Source organism: Macaca thibetana, chromosome 3 (assembly GCF_024542745.1).
Source record: "Macaca thibetana thibetana isolate TM-01 chromosome 3, ASM2454274v1, whole genome shotgun sequence".
Classification (NCBI taxonomy): Eukaryota; Metazoa; Chordata; class Mammalia; order Primates; family Cercopithecidae; genus Macaca; species Macaca thibetana.
The window spans coordinates 23,944,102-23,965,403 of NC_065580.1; the positions used below are offsets into that span (position 1 = coordinate 23,944,102).

At 35.3% G+C, this 21,302-nt stretch overlaps 1 protein-coding gene across 12 annotated transcripts in view; it reads right to left on the reverse strand.

Annotated features, from left to right (window-relative positions):
• AGBL3 (AGBL carboxypeptidase 3) overlaps positions 1-21,302 on the reverse strand; it is a 136,758-nt gene that overhangs the window by 74,965 nt on the left and 40,491 nt on the right. For 7 of the 12 annotated variants that reach the window (XM_050782390.1, XM_050782391.1, XM_050782392.1 and 4 more), the window contains 6 exons: positions 15,912-16,050; positions 13,960-14,739; positions 11,247-11,409; positions 4,283-4,409; positions 3,252-3,352; positions 2,914-3,026 (listed from right to left, as the gene is read on the reverse strand). In XM_050782390.1, coding sequence (XP_050638347.1) covers positions 2,914-3,026; positions 3,252-3,352; positions 4,283-4,409; positions 11,247-11,409; positions 13,960-14,739; positions 15,912-16,050 — 1,423 coding nt within the window. Of the gene's footprint in view, positions 1-2,913; positions 3,027-3,251; positions 3,353-4,282; positions 4,410-11,230; positions 11,410-13,959; positions 14,740-15,911; positions 16,051-21,302 lie in introns of those variants that run through there. The other 5 variants (XM_050782397.1, XM_050782398.1, XM_050782399.1 and 2 more) reach the window with 5 other exon arrangements.

Here is a 21,302-nt window from a genome sequence, read left to right on the forward strand (position 1 = left end):
ATAATCTTATATATGTATATAGAAAACCCTATGGACTCCATTAAAAAAAAAACTGCGAGAACTAATAAATAAACTCACAAAGTTACAGGTTACAAAATCTGCATACAAAAATCCATTGTGTTTCTATATACTAATAATGAGCTATCTGAAAAGGTGATTGGGAAAATATCCCATTTACAATAGCACCAGAAAGAATAAAATAGGAATAAACCTAACTAAGACTTGTATAATGAAAACTATAAAACATTGATAAAAGAAATTAAAGAAGACTGAAATAAATGGAAAGACATCCCCTGTTGGTGGATCAGAAGACTTAATATTGTTAATATTGTTAAAATGCCCATACTACTCAAAGTGATCTACACATTCAATACAAACACTATCAAAATCCCAATGGTACCTTTTACAAAAAATAGGAAAAACAGTTCTGTGATTCATATGGAATCACCAAAGACCATGAATAGCCAAATCAAATCAATCCTGAGAAAAAAAAACAAAGCTGGAGTCATCACTTTCTCTGATTTCAAATTAATATTACAAAGCTACAGTAATCAAATGAGTATGACACTGACAAAGAGAGAGCGACATCTATACTTACAGGATAGAATACAGGGCCCCAAAATAAGTCCACACATATATGACCAAATAATCTTCAATAAGGGTGCTAAGGATACACAATGGGAAAAGAATACTATCTTCAACAAATAATGCTGGGAAACTGGATATCCACATGCAAAAGAATAAAATTGGTTACTGTACAAAAAAAAAATCAACTCAAAATGGGCTAAACACTTAAACATAAGACCTGAAACTACAAAACTTCCAGAAACGTAGGGGAAAAGCTCCATGGCACTGATCTCTGCAAAGATTTCATAGATACAACACCACAAGCATAAGCAACAAACCCAAAAATAAACACATGGACTACATCAAACTAAAAAGCTTCTGTACAACCAAGGGAACAATAGAGTGAAAAAACGGCCTACAGAATGGAAAAAAATATGCGCAAACTATACATCTGATGAGGGGTAGTCTCCAAAATATATAAGGAATTCCTTCAACTTAATAGCAAAAACCCCTATAACCTGATTTTTTAATAAAATGGGCTAAGTACTTGAATAGATATTTCTACAGTAAGACACACTGGTCAACAGGTATGTGACAAAGTGCTCAACATCGTTTATCAGGGAAATGCAAATTAAAATACAATGAGATATCACCTCTTGCCTGTCAGGATGGCTGTCATCAAAAAAATCAAAAGACAAGTGTTAGGGAGCATGTGGAGAAATAGAAACCCTTGTACACTGTGGTGGGAATACAAAACAGTGCAGCTGCTACTGAAAACAGCACAGAGGTTCCTCAGAAAGTCTAAAAATAGAACTGCCATATGATCCAGCAGTCTTCTGGGTATTTATCCAAAAGAACTGAAATCTAGACATTAGCACTCCCGTTTTTATTGCAGCACTATTCACAATAGCCAATATGTAGAAACAACCTAAATATCTTTTGACAAATGAATGGATAAAGAAAATGCGTATCCATACAGTGGCTTCCTATTCAGCTTTAAAAAAGAAGGAAATTCTGCAATATGTTAACAACATGGATAAACAGCGAGGACATTACAGTAAGTGAAATAAGCCAATCACAGAAAGACAAATACTGCATGATTTCACTTTTATGAAGTATCTAAAATGTCAAATTCATAAAATAAAAGTCAAATGGTGGTTTCTAGAGGGTTGTGGGGGAATGGGACTTTCTAATTAAAGGGCAAAATATTTCAGTTAAGCAAGATGAATAAACTCTAGAGATCTGCTCTACAATATTGTATCAAAAATAATAAAATATTGTACAGTAAATAAGATGGTAAATTTCATACTAAGTGTTCTTACCACAATAAAATAAAAAATGAAGAGGTAACATCGACTCCAATGCTGGAAGAAGAAAAGCCACGAAACATATTCTTATCATACTGTCTAGAAACCATGCTCCTTGATATCTACTCAAAGAAGTCAAAGACTTATGTCTACACAAAAACCTGCACATGGATGTATATAGCAACTTTATTTATAATTGGCAAAACTTGGAGGCAACCAAGATGTCCTTCAGTAGGTAAACTGATATATGAACTGTGTTCATTAAGACAATGGAATATTACTGAGTGCAAAAAATAAATGAGCTATTAAGCCATGAAAAGAGATGGAAGAAACTTAAATGCATATTACTAAGTGAAAGAAGCCAGTGTGAAAAGGCCACATACTGTGTGCTCCTACCTATATGCCATTCTGGAAAAGGCAAAACTATGGAGACAGTGTAAAATATCTGGTTTCCAGGGGTTAGTAGGGAGAGACGGTTGAATAGGTGGGTTCTTAGGGTGAATCCATACAGTGAAAATACTCTGTATCATACTATAATAGTGAATACATATATTATACATTTGTCTAAACCTGCAGAATTAACACCAAAAGTGAAGCCTAACATATACAGTGGACTTTGGATGATAAAGATGTGTCAGTGTACACTCATGAACTGTAAACAAGTACCACTCTCATAGGGGATATATGGGAACTCTCTGTACTTCCCATTCCATTTTACTGTGAATCTGAAACTGCTCTAAAAAACTAAAATAAAGTATATTAAAAAGAAAGAGAAAAACAAAAACAATAACCAAACAAAAATCAGTTTCATATGTCTTTCACACCTAGTACGCTGTACACAGTAATGTTCATGTTACTTGATAAAAATAATAAATGAAGTCTTAATGAGGTCTGGCCAAAATAATGGGCATGGGAGAAATTTTCCACCACTTATAGTTGGGATTTTCAGTTGAGAATTGACAATAACATGCTGGTATAATTATGAAGCACATAGTAAAGCAGCACAACAAATTGCATTACTTCAGTAGCCTTGAGTTACCTAGACTCTAGATCCAATGTAATGTGTATCACAGGAGTATCTGAATCCTCAAAGACTTTTTCCAGTGTTATATGTCTTTCCATTTCTTCTAATTCTTTCAGGCACCGATAATACTAGGGAAAAATAAATACATGAGCTCATTACAAAATAACTTTATTTCCTAATTAAACTATTTGAGTATTTATAGACACCTGGAACAACTGTTACTGGGAAATTAAGTGCCAAACCCCCAACAACACTGTTGGGACATTAAAAGGCAAACACCGCATAGGCCCATAGTCAGCTTATGGTATCTGATAGGCTGGAGTCTGATGCATTACCAAATGCACTTTGCTTACCTTAGTCCGGTCGGGATCACAATAGTCCAAGAGAGAATCACAAAAATGATATCCCATTGATTCCAGGTCTTTTGTGCTGAAATGAGTGCCTCGTTTATTACCTAAAACATCAATAGGTTTATCCACCCTTGAGGGTAAGTTAATAATTTTTCTTAGCAGGTACATTGCAAAACAGTATAAACAAAACATTGATATGATTCCATATTCTGTTCTTTAGATTTTCTTCTCCAGGGCAGGTTATTTAACAGCTCATTGCTTTCCCTTGTCCCTTTTCCACCATCTGGACCAAAGCTGATTTAACACACATTAGTATATGTTGTAAAGGCAGAAAAAAATTCAGTAAGACAGTTCTAGAATATTTGGTTGCCAGTTAGAAATGGTGGTAATAATCACTTTGAGAAAAACTCGTGTAAAGATTTTATGAGAAAATATTTTCATCATCACAAATAATGTTATATCAATTTCAAAGTGCTTTAAAAACTAGCTGGAAAGTACATATGTGGATTTCTAGAACTTTCCTTTAAGTTGATACATTTTTCTGATAATGTGACTATTATTTTAATATGGAGTATTCTAACCATGTTAGGATATGCTAGATGTAACTAAAAGATTTCTTAAATGGGACTACAAAGCACACTTTAAGTTTTTGTTCAGGGAACCAAGTGCTTTCATTTAAACATATATTGACTCCCAAAAGTCCATTTTGCCTTGCAAATAGCAAATCCAATAAAAAATATTAAAAATCTGTAGATACCTCCTTAAAAATAACAAGCATTTAAAGATTACCATATGAAACAACCAATTAGAGTATTCTATTTATATGCTTAAATCTTCCTTTCTAAACAAAGGGAAATTAGGAAATAGAGATACCATATTGTGGGAGTTTATTCATCCTGTTTATAGAATTGATTAAATATTAGTATTATTTAAATAGGAAGAAAGTGCTATTGTCTGTACTATAACATTTACATTAAATTATGTATATTTGGTTTAAAGCTTTGAGAGCTGTGAATGAGAACCCTTGATCTTACCCAGAGTAGATCCACAAAAGGTGGCCTCCATGGTAAAGCTGTTCCTGATTCCCATTTTCCACATGACCACTCTTCCTGTTCCTTCTTTGCTCTTTTGAACATTAAACTTGCAAGCTGAGAATGAAAACTGAAAAGAAGCAAATAGAAATGAGACTTGTTCTGGTACCTATATCTTTTTTGGAAAGTAGTATTAAAAATGAAAGTGGTTATGCAAAGTCTATAATTCTCACTAAAGCTTCAGGAGCTACTTTTCACTTTCTGACCAGTGGAAATATCTCATTTTAAGGATGATATGTTCACGTCTGAGAACTATAGATTCTAATTTCTGCAATAAAATTTACTATTTTTATAGAAAGATATGTATATATCTTTATGTAACATATATTCAAAATCAGTTCCTTTTTAATTTTTGCAGGTACATAGTAGGTTTATATATATAGGGTGTACATGATATATTTTGATAGAGGTATGCAGTGTGTAATAATCACATTGGGTAAATGGGGTATCTATCACCTCAAGCATTTATCCTTTGTGTTACAAACAATCCAATTATACTCTTAGTTTTTAAAAATGTATAATTAAATTATTATTGACTATAGTCACTCTCTTGTGCTATCAAATACTAGTTCTTATTAATTTTATTTTTTGTACCCATTAGCCATCCCCACTTCTGCCCTCCCCCATTACCTTTCCTAGCTTATAGTAACCATCCTTCTACTCTTTGTCGCTACAAGTTCAATTGTTTTAATTTGAACAAATTAAATTTGAACAAAAACAAGGTTTCTTTCTCCATTAAATTTCCTCAAATAAGTGAGAACATGCAAAGTTTGTCTTTCTGTCTCTAGCTTATTTCACTTAACACAGTGATCTCCAGCTCCATCCATGTTGTTGCAAACGACAGAATCTCATTCTTTTTTATGCCTGAATAGTACCCATTCTGTATATGTACCACATTTTCTTTATCCATTCATCTGCTAATGGAAACTTAGGTTGCTTCCAAAAGTTGAGTAATTCTTGATGCTGTTGGGATAAAATTTTATACTTTTAAAAAAGTTATAGGAAGGGATTCAATCTTCATTCATGTTAGGAATGAAGATTAGTGTTGGAGATGTTCAAAAATAAAGATTCTTTATCTTCATATGAAAGATCATTTGAAATTATGTCCTGAAAGATTGTCTACAAAGAAAGTTGTGAGGTGCAATTTTATTTTTTCAGTAACATACAATAAAATTGACTTTTTGTGTTTCATTCTATACATCTTTTTGTTTTGGTTTTCGAGACAGGGTCTCTCTCTGTCACCCAGGCTGGAGTGCAGTGGTACTATCATAGCTCACTGTAGCCTCAAACTCCTGGGCTCAAAGCTATCCTCCTATCTCAGTCTCCTAAACAGCTGAGACCACAAGCACTTACCACCACATGTAGCTAGTTTTGTATTTTTTTCACAGAAATGGGGTCTTGCTATGTTGCCCAGGCTGGTCTCAAATTCCTGGCCTCATGCGGTCCTCCTGCCTTGGTCTTCCAAAGTGCTGGGATTACAGGTATGGGCCACTGCGCTCAGCCTCATTTTATGAATTGTAACACATATATAGATTCCTGTAACCACCATCACACTCAAGATACAGAACAGTTCTATTACCCTAATAGGTTAACACCCTCCTGCCACCTCTAACCCCTGGCCACCATTGATTTGCTGTCACTATAGATTTGCTTTTTCAAGACTGCTGTATAAATGGAATCATATAGAATGTAATCTTTTGAGACTAGCTTCTTTCATTTAGCCTAATACTTTTGAGATTTATCCAAGTTGTTGCATGTATGAATATTCCTTCCGTTTTATTGCCAAGTACTATTCCATTGTATGGGTGTACTAAAATGTATATCCATTTACCAGTTAAAGGACATTTTGGGTTGTTTCCAGCTTTTGGCAATTATGATAGAGTTGTTATAAATGTGTGTACAGGTTTATATATGAATGTACATTTTCATTTCTCTAGGGTAAATATCTAGGAATGGGATTGCTGGATGATATAAGTGTACAATTTTCTTTATAAGAAATTGACAAACTACTTTTCAAAGTGATATACCATTTTGCATCTCCAACAAAAATGTACAGTATGAGAGACCCAGTTATTCCAAATTCTTATTAGAACTTGGGATTGTCAGTATTTTTATTTTAGCAATACTAACAGGTATGTAACTGTATCTCCTCAGTTACTTTGCAGTTCCCTGAGGGCTACTGATGTCAAACACCTTTTCATGTGCTTATTTGCCTTCACATATCATTTTTGGAAATGTGTGTATTTAAGATTATTTGGTTGGTTGTTTTATTACTACTGAGTGATTCTGGATAAAAGTTATTTGTGAGATATGTGATTGAAAATAATTTCTCCTATCTGGAGCTTATCTTTGTATTTGCTTAACAGGATCTTTCAGAGAGCAAAAGGATGATGTCCAACTTATCAATTCATTACAATCCAATGGATAATGCTTTTGGTATTTTCTAAGGAAGGTTTGTCTAATTCCATGTCATAAAAATTTTCTTCTATGTTTTCTTCTAAAGATTTTACAGTTTTACATTTAAGTTTTGAGGGTTAGGTGAAAGTTTTTTGTTTTTTATATGGATGTTCAATTGTTTCAACACTTATTTATTGAAAGGTTTCTTTCTCCATTAAATTTCCTGTGTACCTTTGTCAAAAGGCTGTATGTATATGGGTCTATTACTAGATTTGCTATTCTGTACCACTGCTCTTGATGTTTACACAGTTCCTATTAACATACTATTTTTATTACTGTAGTTTTATACTGTCGTAAAATTTGATAGTGTGATTCCTTCAACTTCATTTTTTAAAAGTGTTTTGCCTATTCTAGTTCCTTTGTATTTCCTTATCCATCTTAGAATCAGCCTGTTTATATCTATAAACAATTATGCTGTGATTTTTGTCTGGAACTCTGTTAAATCTACAGATCAACTTGGGGAGTTGATATCTTACTATGTTTAGTCTTCCAATCCATAATACAACACATGTCTCCATTTCTTTGGGCCTTTGATTTATTTCATCAGCATTTTTAAGGTTTTAGCGTATAGAATCTATACATTTTGTTAGATTTAAAACTACGTATTTATTTTGAAGCTATGATAAAAATGGTATTGTTTTTAACTTTGGTTTCCAATGTTTTCATTGTGAGTATACAGAAATGCAATTGTTTTTTGTGGGTTGATTTTGTATCTTATGACCTTGCTTAAACTCCCTTGTTAGTTCTAGTTTTTTTTTTTTTTTTTTTTTTTTTTTTTTTTGAGACGGAGTCTCGCTCTGTCGCCCAAGCTGGAGTGCAGTGGCCGGATCTCAGCTCACTGCAAGCTCCGCCTCCCGGGTTCACGCCATTCTCCTGCCTCAGCCTCCCGAGTAGCTGGGACTACAGGCGCCTGCCACCTCGCCCGGCTAGTTTTTTGTATTTTTTAGTAGAGACGGGGTTTCACCGTGTTAGCCAGGATGGTCTCGATCTCCTGACCTCGTGATCCGCCCGTCTCGGCCTCCCAAAGTGCTGGGATTACAGGCTTGAGCCACCGCGCCCGGCCTAGTTCTAGTTTTGTGTGTGTGTGTGTGTGTGTGTGTGTGTGTGGGTGGGTGGCTGGGTGGGTGGGGGTGGGTGTGGGGTGTGTGTGTGTGTGTGTGTGTGTGTGTGTGGATCACTTTGGATTTTCTGTGTAGATAATTGTGCCACCATCATTACTTCTTTCCAATCTGTCTGCCTTCTCCTTTCTTTTGCCTTTTTGAACTGGTTAGAACCTCCAGTACAACGCCGCATGAATTGAGGGAGTGGACTTTCTTGTCTTCTTCCTGACCTTGGGCAGAAAACATTCAGTCTTTCATCAACTGTGTTGTTAGCTGTAGAGTTTTTTGTAGATGTCCTTTATCAGGTTAAGGAAGTACACTTTAATTCCTTATTTGCTGAAAGTTTTTTTTTTTTTTTCATAACTAGATGCTGAATTGTGTTAAAAACCTTTTTGTATCAATTGATGAGATCACACAGTTTTTCTTCTTTCAACTGTTAACATAGTGGATTACAGTGATTAATTTTCAAATATGAAGCCAGCCTTATATTTTGGGATAAACCCCATCTGGTCATGGTATATTAGTCTTTTTATATATTGCTGGATTTAATATGCTAATATTTTGGTGAGGATTTTTGCATCTATGTTCATGAGGGATATTAGTCTGTAGTTTTCTTTTCCTGTACTATCTTTGTCTTGTGTTGGTATGGTAATCCTGGGAAAGACTGCCTTTACATTTTTGGTAGAATGCTTCAGTGAATCCAACTGGATCTGGATATTTGTTTTGTGGAGTTTCTTTTTGGAATGCTTTTCAGGACTATTCAGATTATTTCACCTTGGGTGCGTTTTGGTAGTTTGTAGTCTTCAAGGAATGGGTTCATTTCATCTAAGTTGTTAAATTTATGTGCACAGAATTGAATTTCCCCTTATTGTCCTTTTAATGCCTGCAGAGTCTGTAGTGATACCTCTTTTTCATTCTTGATATTGGTAAGTTGTGCCATCATTGCCTCCCCTTCCTCCTCTGTCTCTTCCTCCTACTTTCTCATCAATCTTGGTAAAGTTTTATCAGTTTTACCAATCTTTTCCAAGCACAAATGTTGCTTAATTGATTTTTTTCATTGTTTCTCATTTTCCAATTTCATTGACCTGCTCATCTTTATTATCTGCTTCCTTCTGCTTGGTTTATTTTATTTTTCTTTTTCTATTCTTAATGTGGAAACTTAGTTTACTAATTCAAGGTCTTTGTTCTTTTCTTTTTTCTTTTTTGAGGTGGAGTCTCACTCTGTTGCCCAGGCTGGAGTGCAGTGATACGACCTTGGCTCACGACAACCTCTGCCTCCTGGGCTCAAACAGTTCTCCTGCCTCAGCCTCCCAAATAGCTGGGATTACAGGTGCACACCACCATGCTTGGCTAATTTTTGTATTTTTAGTAGAGATGAGGTTTTACCATGTTGGCCAAGTTGGTCTTGAACCCCTGACCTCAAGTGATCTGCCCACCTTGGCCTCTCAAAGTGCTGGGATTACAGGCATGAGCCACTGTACCCAGCCTATTCGTTTCTAATATAAGCATTTCTTGCTGTACATTTTCTTCTAAGTGCTACTATTTAGCTGAATTTCACAAAATTTCATGTTACATATTTTCATTTTCTTTCAGGTCAAACTATATTCTAATGTTCCTTAAGAGTTCCTCTTGGGCCTAAGGATTATTTAGAAATGTGGTTTAATATCTACATGTTTGTAGATTTTCCTCTTTTATTGATTTATTCTAATTCCATTATGCTTAAAAACATACTTGTATGATATTAATTATTTTAAATTTGTTAGTAGTTGTTTTAAACCAGAATGCAATTTACGTTGGTGCTGTTCCATGTGCATTTGAATATAATGTGTATTCTGCTGTTTAATAGAGTGTATTATAAATGTCAAATCCAGTGGGTTGATCCTTGTCTAGTGTCTATCTACCAGTTCCAGATTAATGTAAGAAGTATTTAAAATCTCCAACTATAATTGTGGATTTGCACAAAAAGATTCTTTTTTTTTTTTTTTTTTTTTTGAGACAGCCTCGCTCTGTAGCCCAGGCTGGAGTGCAGCGGCGCCATCTTGGCTCACTGCAAACTCCGCCTCCTGGGTTCACACCATTCTCCTGCCTCAGCCTCCTGAGTAGCTGGGACTACAGGTGCCCGCCATGAAGCCCAGCTAATTTTTTGTATTTTTAGTAGAGACGGGGTTTCACCATGTTAGCCAGGATGGTCTCGATCTCCTGACCTCGTGTTCTGCCTGCCTCAGCCTCCCAAAGTGCTGGGATTACAGGCGTGAGCCACCGTGCCCGGCCCAAAAATATTTTCATAAGAAACATTTAACAGAAAACCTAGAAATAAAGGCCTCTATGTTTTAAGCAACCTTTAGATGATGTGGAAGACCTGTTTAAACTGCAGAATGGTGGTTTGAGTTGTTCAAGAAATTGGTCCATTTCATCTAAGGCACGACAGGTTAGAGATCTAAAACCCTAAGGAGAATGTCAATAGACAAACATTAAAATATCTTAGTAACACAGAATTATTTTATAGGAGTAATGAACTATACCTAAGAGTATTGACAGTATACATTTACATAGGAATAGCTTCAGCTATGGGGTTGGGTTTTCCCGTCATTCTTTCTGACGAAATGAATCCTCTTTGGGGAACAAGCCTGTTCTTTCTTTAAATAGCTATTTTTATCAGATTATCCTGTCCTTTATATGTCTTTGGGCCCCAATTATCCCCAAAAGACAATTAGTTCTTCTCAGTAAGTCCTTTATAATTGAATTGGTTGGTTGGGAACTTAAGGGAAAGTCTGCAGGAATTTTCTTGGATCTTTTCCCTAAAGAATGATTAAAATATAATTTTCACATGTTGGTAAATCAGTCTCCAATATTTCCATAGTTTGTGAAAATAATAATATACTTTATTCTTTTCTCATTCTAATTTCTATATAGTTTTAAAATATTGATTATTGGATTAAGTTTTTTCCTGGCAAAATTCTAATAAATACTTTGAAGAAACTGTTACACATTTCTTAAGAATACAGTGTTTAATCTGTATAATTTAGGCACTCAATGACTATTAAAACAATAAACAAGACCCTAAAATTGACTGATAAAGATGACTAATAGAGGAAGCTTTCAAAAGGTAAAAGAGCAGTGGTATTATGGTGGTAGGTTTGGGGCATTTTTGCCTTTTTCCCCCATATTTTCAAATTATTGCTCACTAAGTAGTTCTATGTAGTTGCTTTCTTATTGTCAGTTGTATAAACTGGTCAAACTAACTAAATAACAAAAGCAGTTTAGAACAGTATTATCCATGTGGACCATTCTGCTATCCGACATGGGCAACATTTGGTAAAGGAAGAGTTAATACCTTAAAAGGTGCTTACTTTATCTGGACAATTTTTGCTTAGCATAAGTGGGAAGATTCGTTGCTGTAAGTATAATGTCTTAGATCTGTCACTACCATCACAGCCATACATGAAGATGTTCTCTTTCCTACTATGGCCATGAAGATCACAGTATAAAATAACCTCTCGTTTCTCCATCAGTCTGCCAGGAAGAAAGACAAGTTACTAACTTTTATCTCTGCATTTTTCTTCTATTGGTACAACTATGGATTTATACGTGTAATATCCAAATAAATACAATTTCTTATATCCTAGCTTTCTCTTATCTATATCACATATTATTAATATACAATTTTTAAAATCTACAATAATTTATTAACTATATAAAGATCTGAATGCAGGCCAAGTGCAGTTGCTCATGCCTGTAATCCTGATGCTTTTGGAGACCAATGCAGGCGAATTGCCTGAGGTCAGGGGTTTGAGACCTGCCTGGCCAATGTGGCGAAACCCCCTTTCTACTAAAAATACAAAAATTAGCTGAGTGTGGCGGCACATGCCTGTAATCCCAGCTACTCTACAGGCTGAGGCAGGAGAATTGCTTGAACCCAGGAGGTGGAGGTTGCAGTGAGCCGAGACAGCCTTACTGCACTCCAGCCTGGGCAACAGAGTGAGACTCCGTCTAAAAAAAAAAAAAAGTCTGAATGCAGTAGCTTTCCATTATAAGGACAAAATTTACCTTACTCCCAAGACTTTCTTCAACAAGATCTCTCTGCTTTATTTCACATATTTTCTTTCTGACTGTAATACCTTCTTTATCTTTGTAAATGTAAATACTACCTGCCATCTTTCAGTACTGACCTCATGTCTCACTTCCTTTCAATTTGTCAAGGCCACAGAGCTTTCTCTTTTTGAACTTCGGTACCACTTAAAGATATTGGTACTGTTTGCTTGGCCCTTGTCTAGAAAAGTTTTTATATTTTTCATATTCAAGCTTGTTAAGAATGGGGAATGCTTCAAATCATCTAGAACAGTGCTATGCACATAATAAGCACCTAAATATTTGTTAAAAATTGAGTGCTTGATGACTTGGTGCTGAAGCCAATTAATATTTAACCCTTGAGTAGTGTGGTGATTAAGTTATTATCTTGAGAAAAATGGTACCAAAGTTTGAATTGACTTTCTGATAAATTTCTAACAAATATCTGAAAAAATATATTACACATTCCTGAAGAGCACAACCTTTGGTCTATATAATTTAACACTCAATATAAAAATAACAAAACAAAAAATAAGTCCCTCAAACTGATTGATAAAATGACTAATATTAATAGAAGAGGCTTTCAAAAGTAAGAAAGTATGGTGTTAAAGTGGTAGGATTATTACTTAACTAATCAAAATTACATATACTATTTGCTGTATCTGGAAGGATAAACATCAAAATGTTAGCAATAGTATTTATAATATTATTAAATACAGTACATTTATAACAAAAATATTAAAACCTAAAATATAAACATTCAAAGCATTTTGCTTCTATTAGAAACCATACTGCTTTAAACTATAGTGAAATTACAAACTAAAATGTATTATGTGTTAATTTATTACCCTTTTCTCATTTGCTGCCTAATAAGTTCTCATCAATAACAGAAGATTGATATAAAGCCACTAAATGATAGTTACAAGTTTTTAGAAAACTAACTAGATTATAAGGCATGAATATCAAGTTAAGTTCTTAAATATGAAACATGCTGCACATTTTTAAGCCACAAATTCTTCAGTCTTTCATTTTCTTATAAGAAAGTCAAAAGGAACTCTACTTCTAACAAATTAATTTCCAAAGAGATGGTATTACTTCTGAAGTGAAACAGGATATTAGGGTCTCTCATCTTACATTAATTTAAATAACTTTAGAAACAGTTTGGATTTTCTTTTTACCCATAGGTAAACAGAAATACTTAGTATAAGATTTTATCCATAGGTATCTTTATGGGTAAAAAGATATTCTACTTATACTAAGTATTTTACATAAAAATCTACTCTCTCTTATTCTAATATGCTTTAAATATACTTAATCTTATATATATTTATAGCTGCTCACCTTTCCACACATATGTGACTGACTTATCCTACTTACCTGCGTACGATTAACTGGATTAAGATATTTCTCTTTCTTCGAAGTCTTTTAGAAACTTGCTGAATAGACTTCTGCCTTAACCTTCTTACAAGACAATCAGAGACTAACTGATATTTAAAAGAGTTTCCAAAGAGAGACGCCAAAGGGCAGTGACCTGTAATCCATCATGTCTCAGACCAGAGACCCTTAATCTCAGACAGCATTAAGCAGACGTTATAGATATTCTATTAGACATATCATCAGCTCCCTTTATATGTATATATTTCATGTATATAATATATATATATTTATAAAAAATATAAAATTATTTTAAACATCAGTGCTACCATTATCTTTAGCAAGAAGCCAAATTTGGGATATGAAAGCTGATTAGTTTCATCGAGTCATCAAAACATTCTAGAATCTGTTTCATTATTTAAGGGGAGGTTAGTGAATCCAGTGGCATAATGCCAGAAGGGTATAGAATTACAGTTGTGAATAACGGGGAAAAAATAAAGTAGTTATATAGTAGTTAGACTATCTTGAGAAGTTACAGTAAAACGAATGAGATTGTGGGAGCAAAATTCTTACTACTAAGTTCACTAAATAAGCAGAGAGGTAATTTGAGGCTTATTTTACCTATGAACCATGTTCCGGGTATACCATACAGAAGGAAAAGATTCCTTCAGGAGAGACGTATAATTACGGTTTAAATCCCGTCCAGCTAAGGAACAGCGATAATTCCCCACAATCACACCATCTGGATTCAGCATGGGTACCACCTTGAAGACAAAAGTGTCCCGAAGCAACTGTGCATCACTTGAGTTTCCTAAAATATAATCTAGGAAGCCTTTCATGATCCAAGAGCTGTTGGTTTCCCCTGGATGGACCCTTGCAGTCAGAATCACAGCCTTCCGCTTTCTTGAGTCAGAGTTCTTCAAGGGGGTAGTGATTGTTAAAATATACACCATGTTCCTAGCAAGCGTGTGGCACAAAACACGTATTTTACAAAACTTTGACCGTACTGGATCATTATTGATGCCAGAAAGGTATTCTTGCAGGTTGGTGTAAGTGTATGGATAGCAATGAGCAAAGTAGCAGGTATCTTTGTTGTGTGGAAATTGAAATGTCCATGTAAGAGAGAAAAAATGGCGCCCATCTTGGCCTGGGTTGTTCCTGTAATACTTGATTTGGTCTCCTATTCTCTGCCAGCCAATATGATGAGCCTTGGCCTCTTTTTCAGAATAGAACAGTGGGCGCATACCCCGACTGTAAAGACTAGCAGGTTTGGTGAAGTTGACAATAGTGAATCTGTAGACTATTCCTGCTCGCATATTAGTGACTTGGAAATAGTACCACTGGGTGTGTTTATTTGTGAAGAGGTCAGGGCGTACAGTCAGTTGGTATTCATATTCTGCCCTAATACACAAGAAAGAAAGGGAAAAAAGCACGTAAGAATGTAAAAATGACATTTTATAAAAAACGAATGTAAAATTTTGAGTTAAATAAGGAAAATTATTTTATTTTTACTCATTCACAGAAAGCTTTGTTAGGAAACAATGTAAAAGATAAAAGTTTTGAAATTTTCCCTTTTATTGGATGAGAAACTGCTTCTATGCTAATTCTAAATCCTTTGTATTCCTTGGTAATTCAAGAGAGCACATAAAAACACAGGTGTTTGATAAAAGTTTATATATTTCAACGTAATTATATTTTCTATATAAGAAATGATTAAAGAGTTACCAAAACTGAAGCAAAGTCCAACATTTCTTTTTTCACTTCAGACATATGTATCTATTACAGTCTAAAACTAGGGATATGAAATAACTATCACTGAGAGATTTAAACACAGATAAATTAATATGATCACATAGATTACATAATTTGAACTATTTGAGAACAAGAACTGCATTTGATAACTATTTACATCCCTCTACTTAGTCATTGGAGATGCTTAAATAAAGGCAAAAATAATAATTTCACTGGAATGTTATTTATATACATAACAATATTACCTGGTTAGTCGTGACTATTTTTCTCTATCAAGTAACTTTCTATTCTATCAGCACTCTGCACTTAGCATGTAATGTGTATGTGTACAGTTGTAAATAATCACCTAGGAATAGGTAAAATAAATGTTGCAAAACCTTGATAGCTGTCGAGTCTAGGTGATAGGTATGTGGCAGTGAATGCAGAATTGTACTATTTTCTGTACTTAAGTGTATGTTTAAAGATTTCCATAATATTTTTAAATAAAATAATGCCCTTGGGATATTCTATGGAACACTCATCCCAAGAACTATTTCAATACAAAGTTTGAGAAGCACTGTGTGTGTGACAATTTATATTACTATACTGAAAATGTACAGTACAGAAGCCTTCTTAACTTTACACCTCATAGTTCTCCAAATTATTTGAACTCAGAATCTTTTATACTCCCCTCCTCCACAATAATTTCTAATTATTAATAGTATCTATACTTCAAGGAATTACAGTTTCATAATAGATACTAAGAACTTTAATGTACTTGATACAGAAAATGGTAAATAGTTGATGGTCTAGCTCCTTAAATAAAAATAATTAGAACCTACACTTTGACTACCTTCTGTAGATTACCACTCTCAAACCTTGCTTCAAACATCAAAGTATTGTCACGGTAATCCACAGGTTGCTTCAAAGGTGTTCGGTTACCCCCAACTCGGGAATACACAAAACAGGGCTCTTTGTAAGCTGATGAGAGAAGAAGATCATAAAGATGTCAAGGCACACCTAAAGTAAGAAGGTTATTCTGCACAGAGTTTGGAGCAATAGTACAAATATAAGGATTGTAAATTTTCAAGTAACTGGACACTAATTTATATAGACATGTTGAAACAACAGAGTCTAAGAGTATTTAGACTAGAAAAAACAATGCCTAAAATAAATTTGTATATTTCTTACATTACATTAAAAATACTCATTTGGCCAGGTGCAGTGGGTCATGTCTGTAATCCTAACATTTTGGGAAGCCAAGGCAGGCAAATTGCCTGAGCTCAGGAGTTCAAGATCACCCTGGGCAACATGGTGAAATGCTGTCTCTACTAAAAATACAAAAAAAAAAAAAAATTAGCCAGGTGTGGTGGCATGTGCCTGTAGTCCCAGCTACCCAGGAGGCTGAGGCAGGAGAATCGCTTGAACCTGGTAGGCAGAGGTTGCAGTGAGCAGAGATCGCATCACTACACTTGACCCTGGGCGACAGAGTGAGACTTGGTCTCAAAAAAAAAAAAAAATTCACTCTGTTTCTAGTCATGATGAAGTAATTGGTTCTGAACTTGCCCTTTCACCGTAAATGACTATAAAACTGGATAAAGGATATGAGCTGTTTTCATGCATTTGGACAACAAATAGAACAACTATGTAGGATATTTGAAAGATCAAGACATGATGTGAGCCTATGTTGAGCCCTGGCTTGCTGCATAGAGATACTTGCTGGACTACAGCCCAGGGAGGTAGCATTTTAGAACAGTATGACAGTCTTGAGCTGAAGAGGGAAGATTGTTGCTTGGGGCTGCTGAAATTTGTGGGTCAGGACACCAGGGAAAAGAAAGCTACATAGAGAACCTCAACAGTCTACACAGTGGTTTCCCAGTCCTTGGATGAGGGATTGGCTACCAGTCAAAAGATGAGACTGAGAAAGACGCAAGAGAGCACTACTGTGGGCTGAGATGCCAGAGGACATACACTTCTGGGATATATTAGAATTCCAACTAATCCAGAGTGGAAAGATTTTATGGAATACCTTAGGCATTCAACAGTGACTCCAGAAAGGCTGTATCTTAGGCATAAGTACCATATTCAAGAGTAAAGGTCACGACGTAGCACTGGGGATAAAATGAAAACAGACCTGCCCCTATACAAAATCAAAGCAAGCCTGAAAGAAGCAAAATGATCTCCCAGCAATTTAATTGCCAGAAAGAACAAAATTCAACATAATGTTTAAAAGAACATAATACAGGACGGATGCAGTGGTTCATACCTGTAATCTTAGCATTTTGGGAGGCTAAGGAGGATGGATCACCTGAGGTCAAGAGTTTGAGACCAACCTGGCCAACATAGTGAAAACCCATCTCTACTAAAAATACAAAAATTAGCCGGTGTAGTGGTGCATGCCTGTAGTCCCAGCTACTCAAGACGCTGAGGCAAGAGAATTGCTCGAACCCAGGAGGTGGAGGTTGCAGTGAGCTGAGAATGTGCCACTGTACTCCAGCCCAGGTGACAGAGCAAGACTCCATCTCAAAATGAATAAATAAATAAATAATAAATAAAAGAATATAATACAGACTCCCTAAAACATATCTTTTACAATGTTCTACATATGATAAAAACATAAGACATTCAGAGAAGCAGGAAAATGTGATCCATGAATACATATAAAATTCAGCAGACTCCAAGATAATGCACATGTTGGAATTAACAGAGAAGGACTTTGAATATATATTCAAAGACAAAAATGAAAATATAAGAGATCATGGGAAAATAGATAAGAAATCTCAAAAAAGAAAAAAACTAAAAAGAACCAAATGAAAATTCTAGAAATAAAACTACAATAACTGAAGGATTTACCAAATGACACAGAGACACAAAGTGAGCACATGTTGGAAAAATGGTGCTGATAGACTTGCTCAACACAAACCTTTAATTTGTTTAAAAAACAAACAAACAAACAAAAAAACCCCAAAAAACACAGTATCTGTGAAGCACAATAAAGCAAAGCACAATCACCCAAGGTATGCCTGTATCATCATTGTTTCCTATACAGATATTCTTCAATTTACATTAGGGTTACCTCTCAATAAACCAATTTTAAGCTGAAAATATCATAAATCAAAGGTGCATTTTCAACTTGTGATATTTTCAGCTCATGATGGATTTATTTGGGCATAACTTCATTGTAAGTCAAGGAGGGTATTGAATATGTATCACTTTTACACCATTGTAAAGCTGGAAAATCGTAAGTCCCATCATAAGTAGGAGACCATCTGTATGTAATGTGAAGATATAATTATTCCATACTATATTCATAAATCATAACATTTTGTATGCCATAAATATATACAACTATAATTTGCCAATTTATAATTGAAAATTTTAAAAAGAAAAAAAGAGTTAAAGCTTGCAAAAGAAATAATCAGTGAACTTGAAAACAAATACAAATTGTCCAAACTGAAAGACAGAGAGGGAAAAAAGTGGACAAATATCCAGTGACATGTGGGGACGTATCTAGAATCCAACATACGTATAATTGGAATTCTAAAAAACATGAAAGAGTGGTATGGAAAAACTATGTGAAGAAATAATGGCTGAAATTTTCTCAGATTTTGGTGCAAAACCCCTACTAAGCTATGGATCCAAGAAGTTCAGCAAACTCCAAGCAGGATAAATATTAAGATAACCAAATCTAGGCACACCATAGTCAAATTGCTGAAGACAGCCAGAGAGAAAAAGACACATTACATACAGATGGTCTCTTACTTATGATGGGACTTATGATTTTCCAGCTTTACAATGGTGTAAAAGTGATACATATTCAATACCTTCCTTGACTTACAATGAAGTTATACCCAAATAAATCCATCATGAGCTGAAAATATCACAAGTTGAAAATACACCTTTGATTTATGATATTTTCAGCTTAAAAATGGTTTATTGAGAGGTAACCCTAATGTAAATTGAAGAATATCTGTATAGGAAACAATGATATAGGCATACCTTGGGTAATTGTGCTTTGCTTTATTGTGCTTCACAGATACTATGTTTTTTTTGTTTTTGTTTTTGTTGTTGTTTTTAAACAAATTAAAGGTTTGTGTTGAGCAAGTCTATCAGCACCATTTTTCTAACATGTGCTCACTTTGTGTCTCTGTGTCATATTTTGGTAATCTCACAACATTGAAAACTTTTTCATTATTATGATATCTGTTATGGGTGATCTTTGATGTTACTGTTGTAATTGTTTTGGGCCACCATGAACTGCACCCATATAAAATGGTGAACTTAAGTGCTGTGTGTTCTGACTACTCCACCACCACCCATTCCCCCATCTCTCTCCCTTTCCTTGGGCCTTCCTATTCCCTGAGACATAACAATATTGAAATTAGGCCAATTAATAATCCTACAGTGGCCTCCATGTGTTCAGGTGGAGAGTCACACATCTCTTATCTTTAAATCGAAAGCCAAAAATGATTAAGCTTAGTGAGGAAGGCATGTCAAAAGCTAAGATAGGCCAAAAGCTAGGCCTTTTGTGTCAGTTAACCAGGTTGTGAATGCAAAGAAAAATATTCTTTTTTTTTTTTTTTTTTGAGACGGAGTTTCGCTCTGTCGCCCAGGCTGGAGTGCAGTGGCCGGATCTCAGCTCACTGCAAGCTCTGCCTCCCAGGTTTACACCATTCTCCTGCCTCAGCCTCCTGAGTAGCTGGGACTACAGGCGCCTGCACCTCGCCCGGCTAGTTTTTTGTATTTTTTAGTAGAGACGGGGTTTCACCGGGTTAGCTAGGATGGTCTCGATCTCCTGACCTCGTGATCCGCCCGCCTCGGCCACCCAAAGTGCTGGGATTACAGGCTTGAGCCACCGCGCCCGGCTAAAAAATATTCTTGGAGGAGACTAAAAGTGCTACTCCAGCGAACACACAGATGATTAAAAAAACAAAACAAAACAACAAAAAAACAGTCTTATTGCTGATATGGAAAAAGCTTCCTGGTCTGGGTCAAACCAGCCATAACATTCCTTTAAGCCAAAGCCTAATCCAGAGGAAGGCCCTAATTCTCTTCAATTCTATGAGGGCAGAGATAGGTAAGGAAGCTGCAGAAGAAAAGTTTGAAGCTAGCAGAGGTTGCTTCATGAGGTTTAAATAAAGAAGCCATATTAATAACATGAAAGTACAAGGTTAAACAGCAAGCGATGACGCAGAAACTTCAGCAAGTTATCCAGCTCTAGCTAACACAACTGATGAAGGTAGCTACACTAAACAACAGCTTTCAATGTAGACAAACAGCCTTCTGTTGGAAGAAGATGACATCTAGGACTTTCCTAGCTAGAGAAGAGAAGTCAATACCCTGCTTCAGAGCTTCAAAGACAGACTGACTGTCCTCTTAGGGGTGAATGCGGCTGGTGACTTTAAGTGGAAGCCAAAGATCATTTACCATTCTGAAAATCCTAGGGCCCTTAAGAATTATGCTAAATCTATTCTGCCTGTGCTCTATAAACAAAACAACAAAATCTAGATGACACCACATCTGTTTACAGCATGGTTTACCAAATATTTTAAGCCCATTATTGAGACTGACTGCTCAGAAAAAAGATTCCTTTTAAAATATTACAGCTTGTTGACAATGCAGCTAGTCACCCAGGAGCTCTGATGGAGATGTACAGGAGACAAACCTTGTTTTCATGCCTGTTAACACAACAACCGTTCTGCAGCCCATGGATCAGGAAGTAATTTCGACTTTCAAGTATTATTATTTAAGAAATAGATTTTGTAAGGCTATAGCTGGCCTAGAGAATTACTATTCCTCTGATGGATCTAGGCAAAGTAAATTGAAAACCTTCTGGAAAGCATTTTCCATTCTAGATGCCATTCAGAACATTAGTGATTCATGGGAGGAGGCAAAAATACCAATATTAACAGGAGTTTAGGAGAAGTTGATTTCATTCCTTATGGATAACTTTGAGGGCTACACAACTTCATTGGAGGAAGTAACTGCAGATGTGGAAATAGCAACTAGAATTAGAAGTGGAGCCTGAAGATGTGACTGAATTGCTTCCATCCCATAATAAAACTTGAATGGATGAGGAGTTGCTTCTTATGGATGAACAAAGTCGTTCCTTAACACGAAATTTATTACTGCTAAAGATGCTGTGAAGATTGTTGAAATGACAACAAGGCATTTAGTACATTCCATAAAATTAGTTAAAAACTAAGGATTTAATAGGACTCACTCCAATTTTG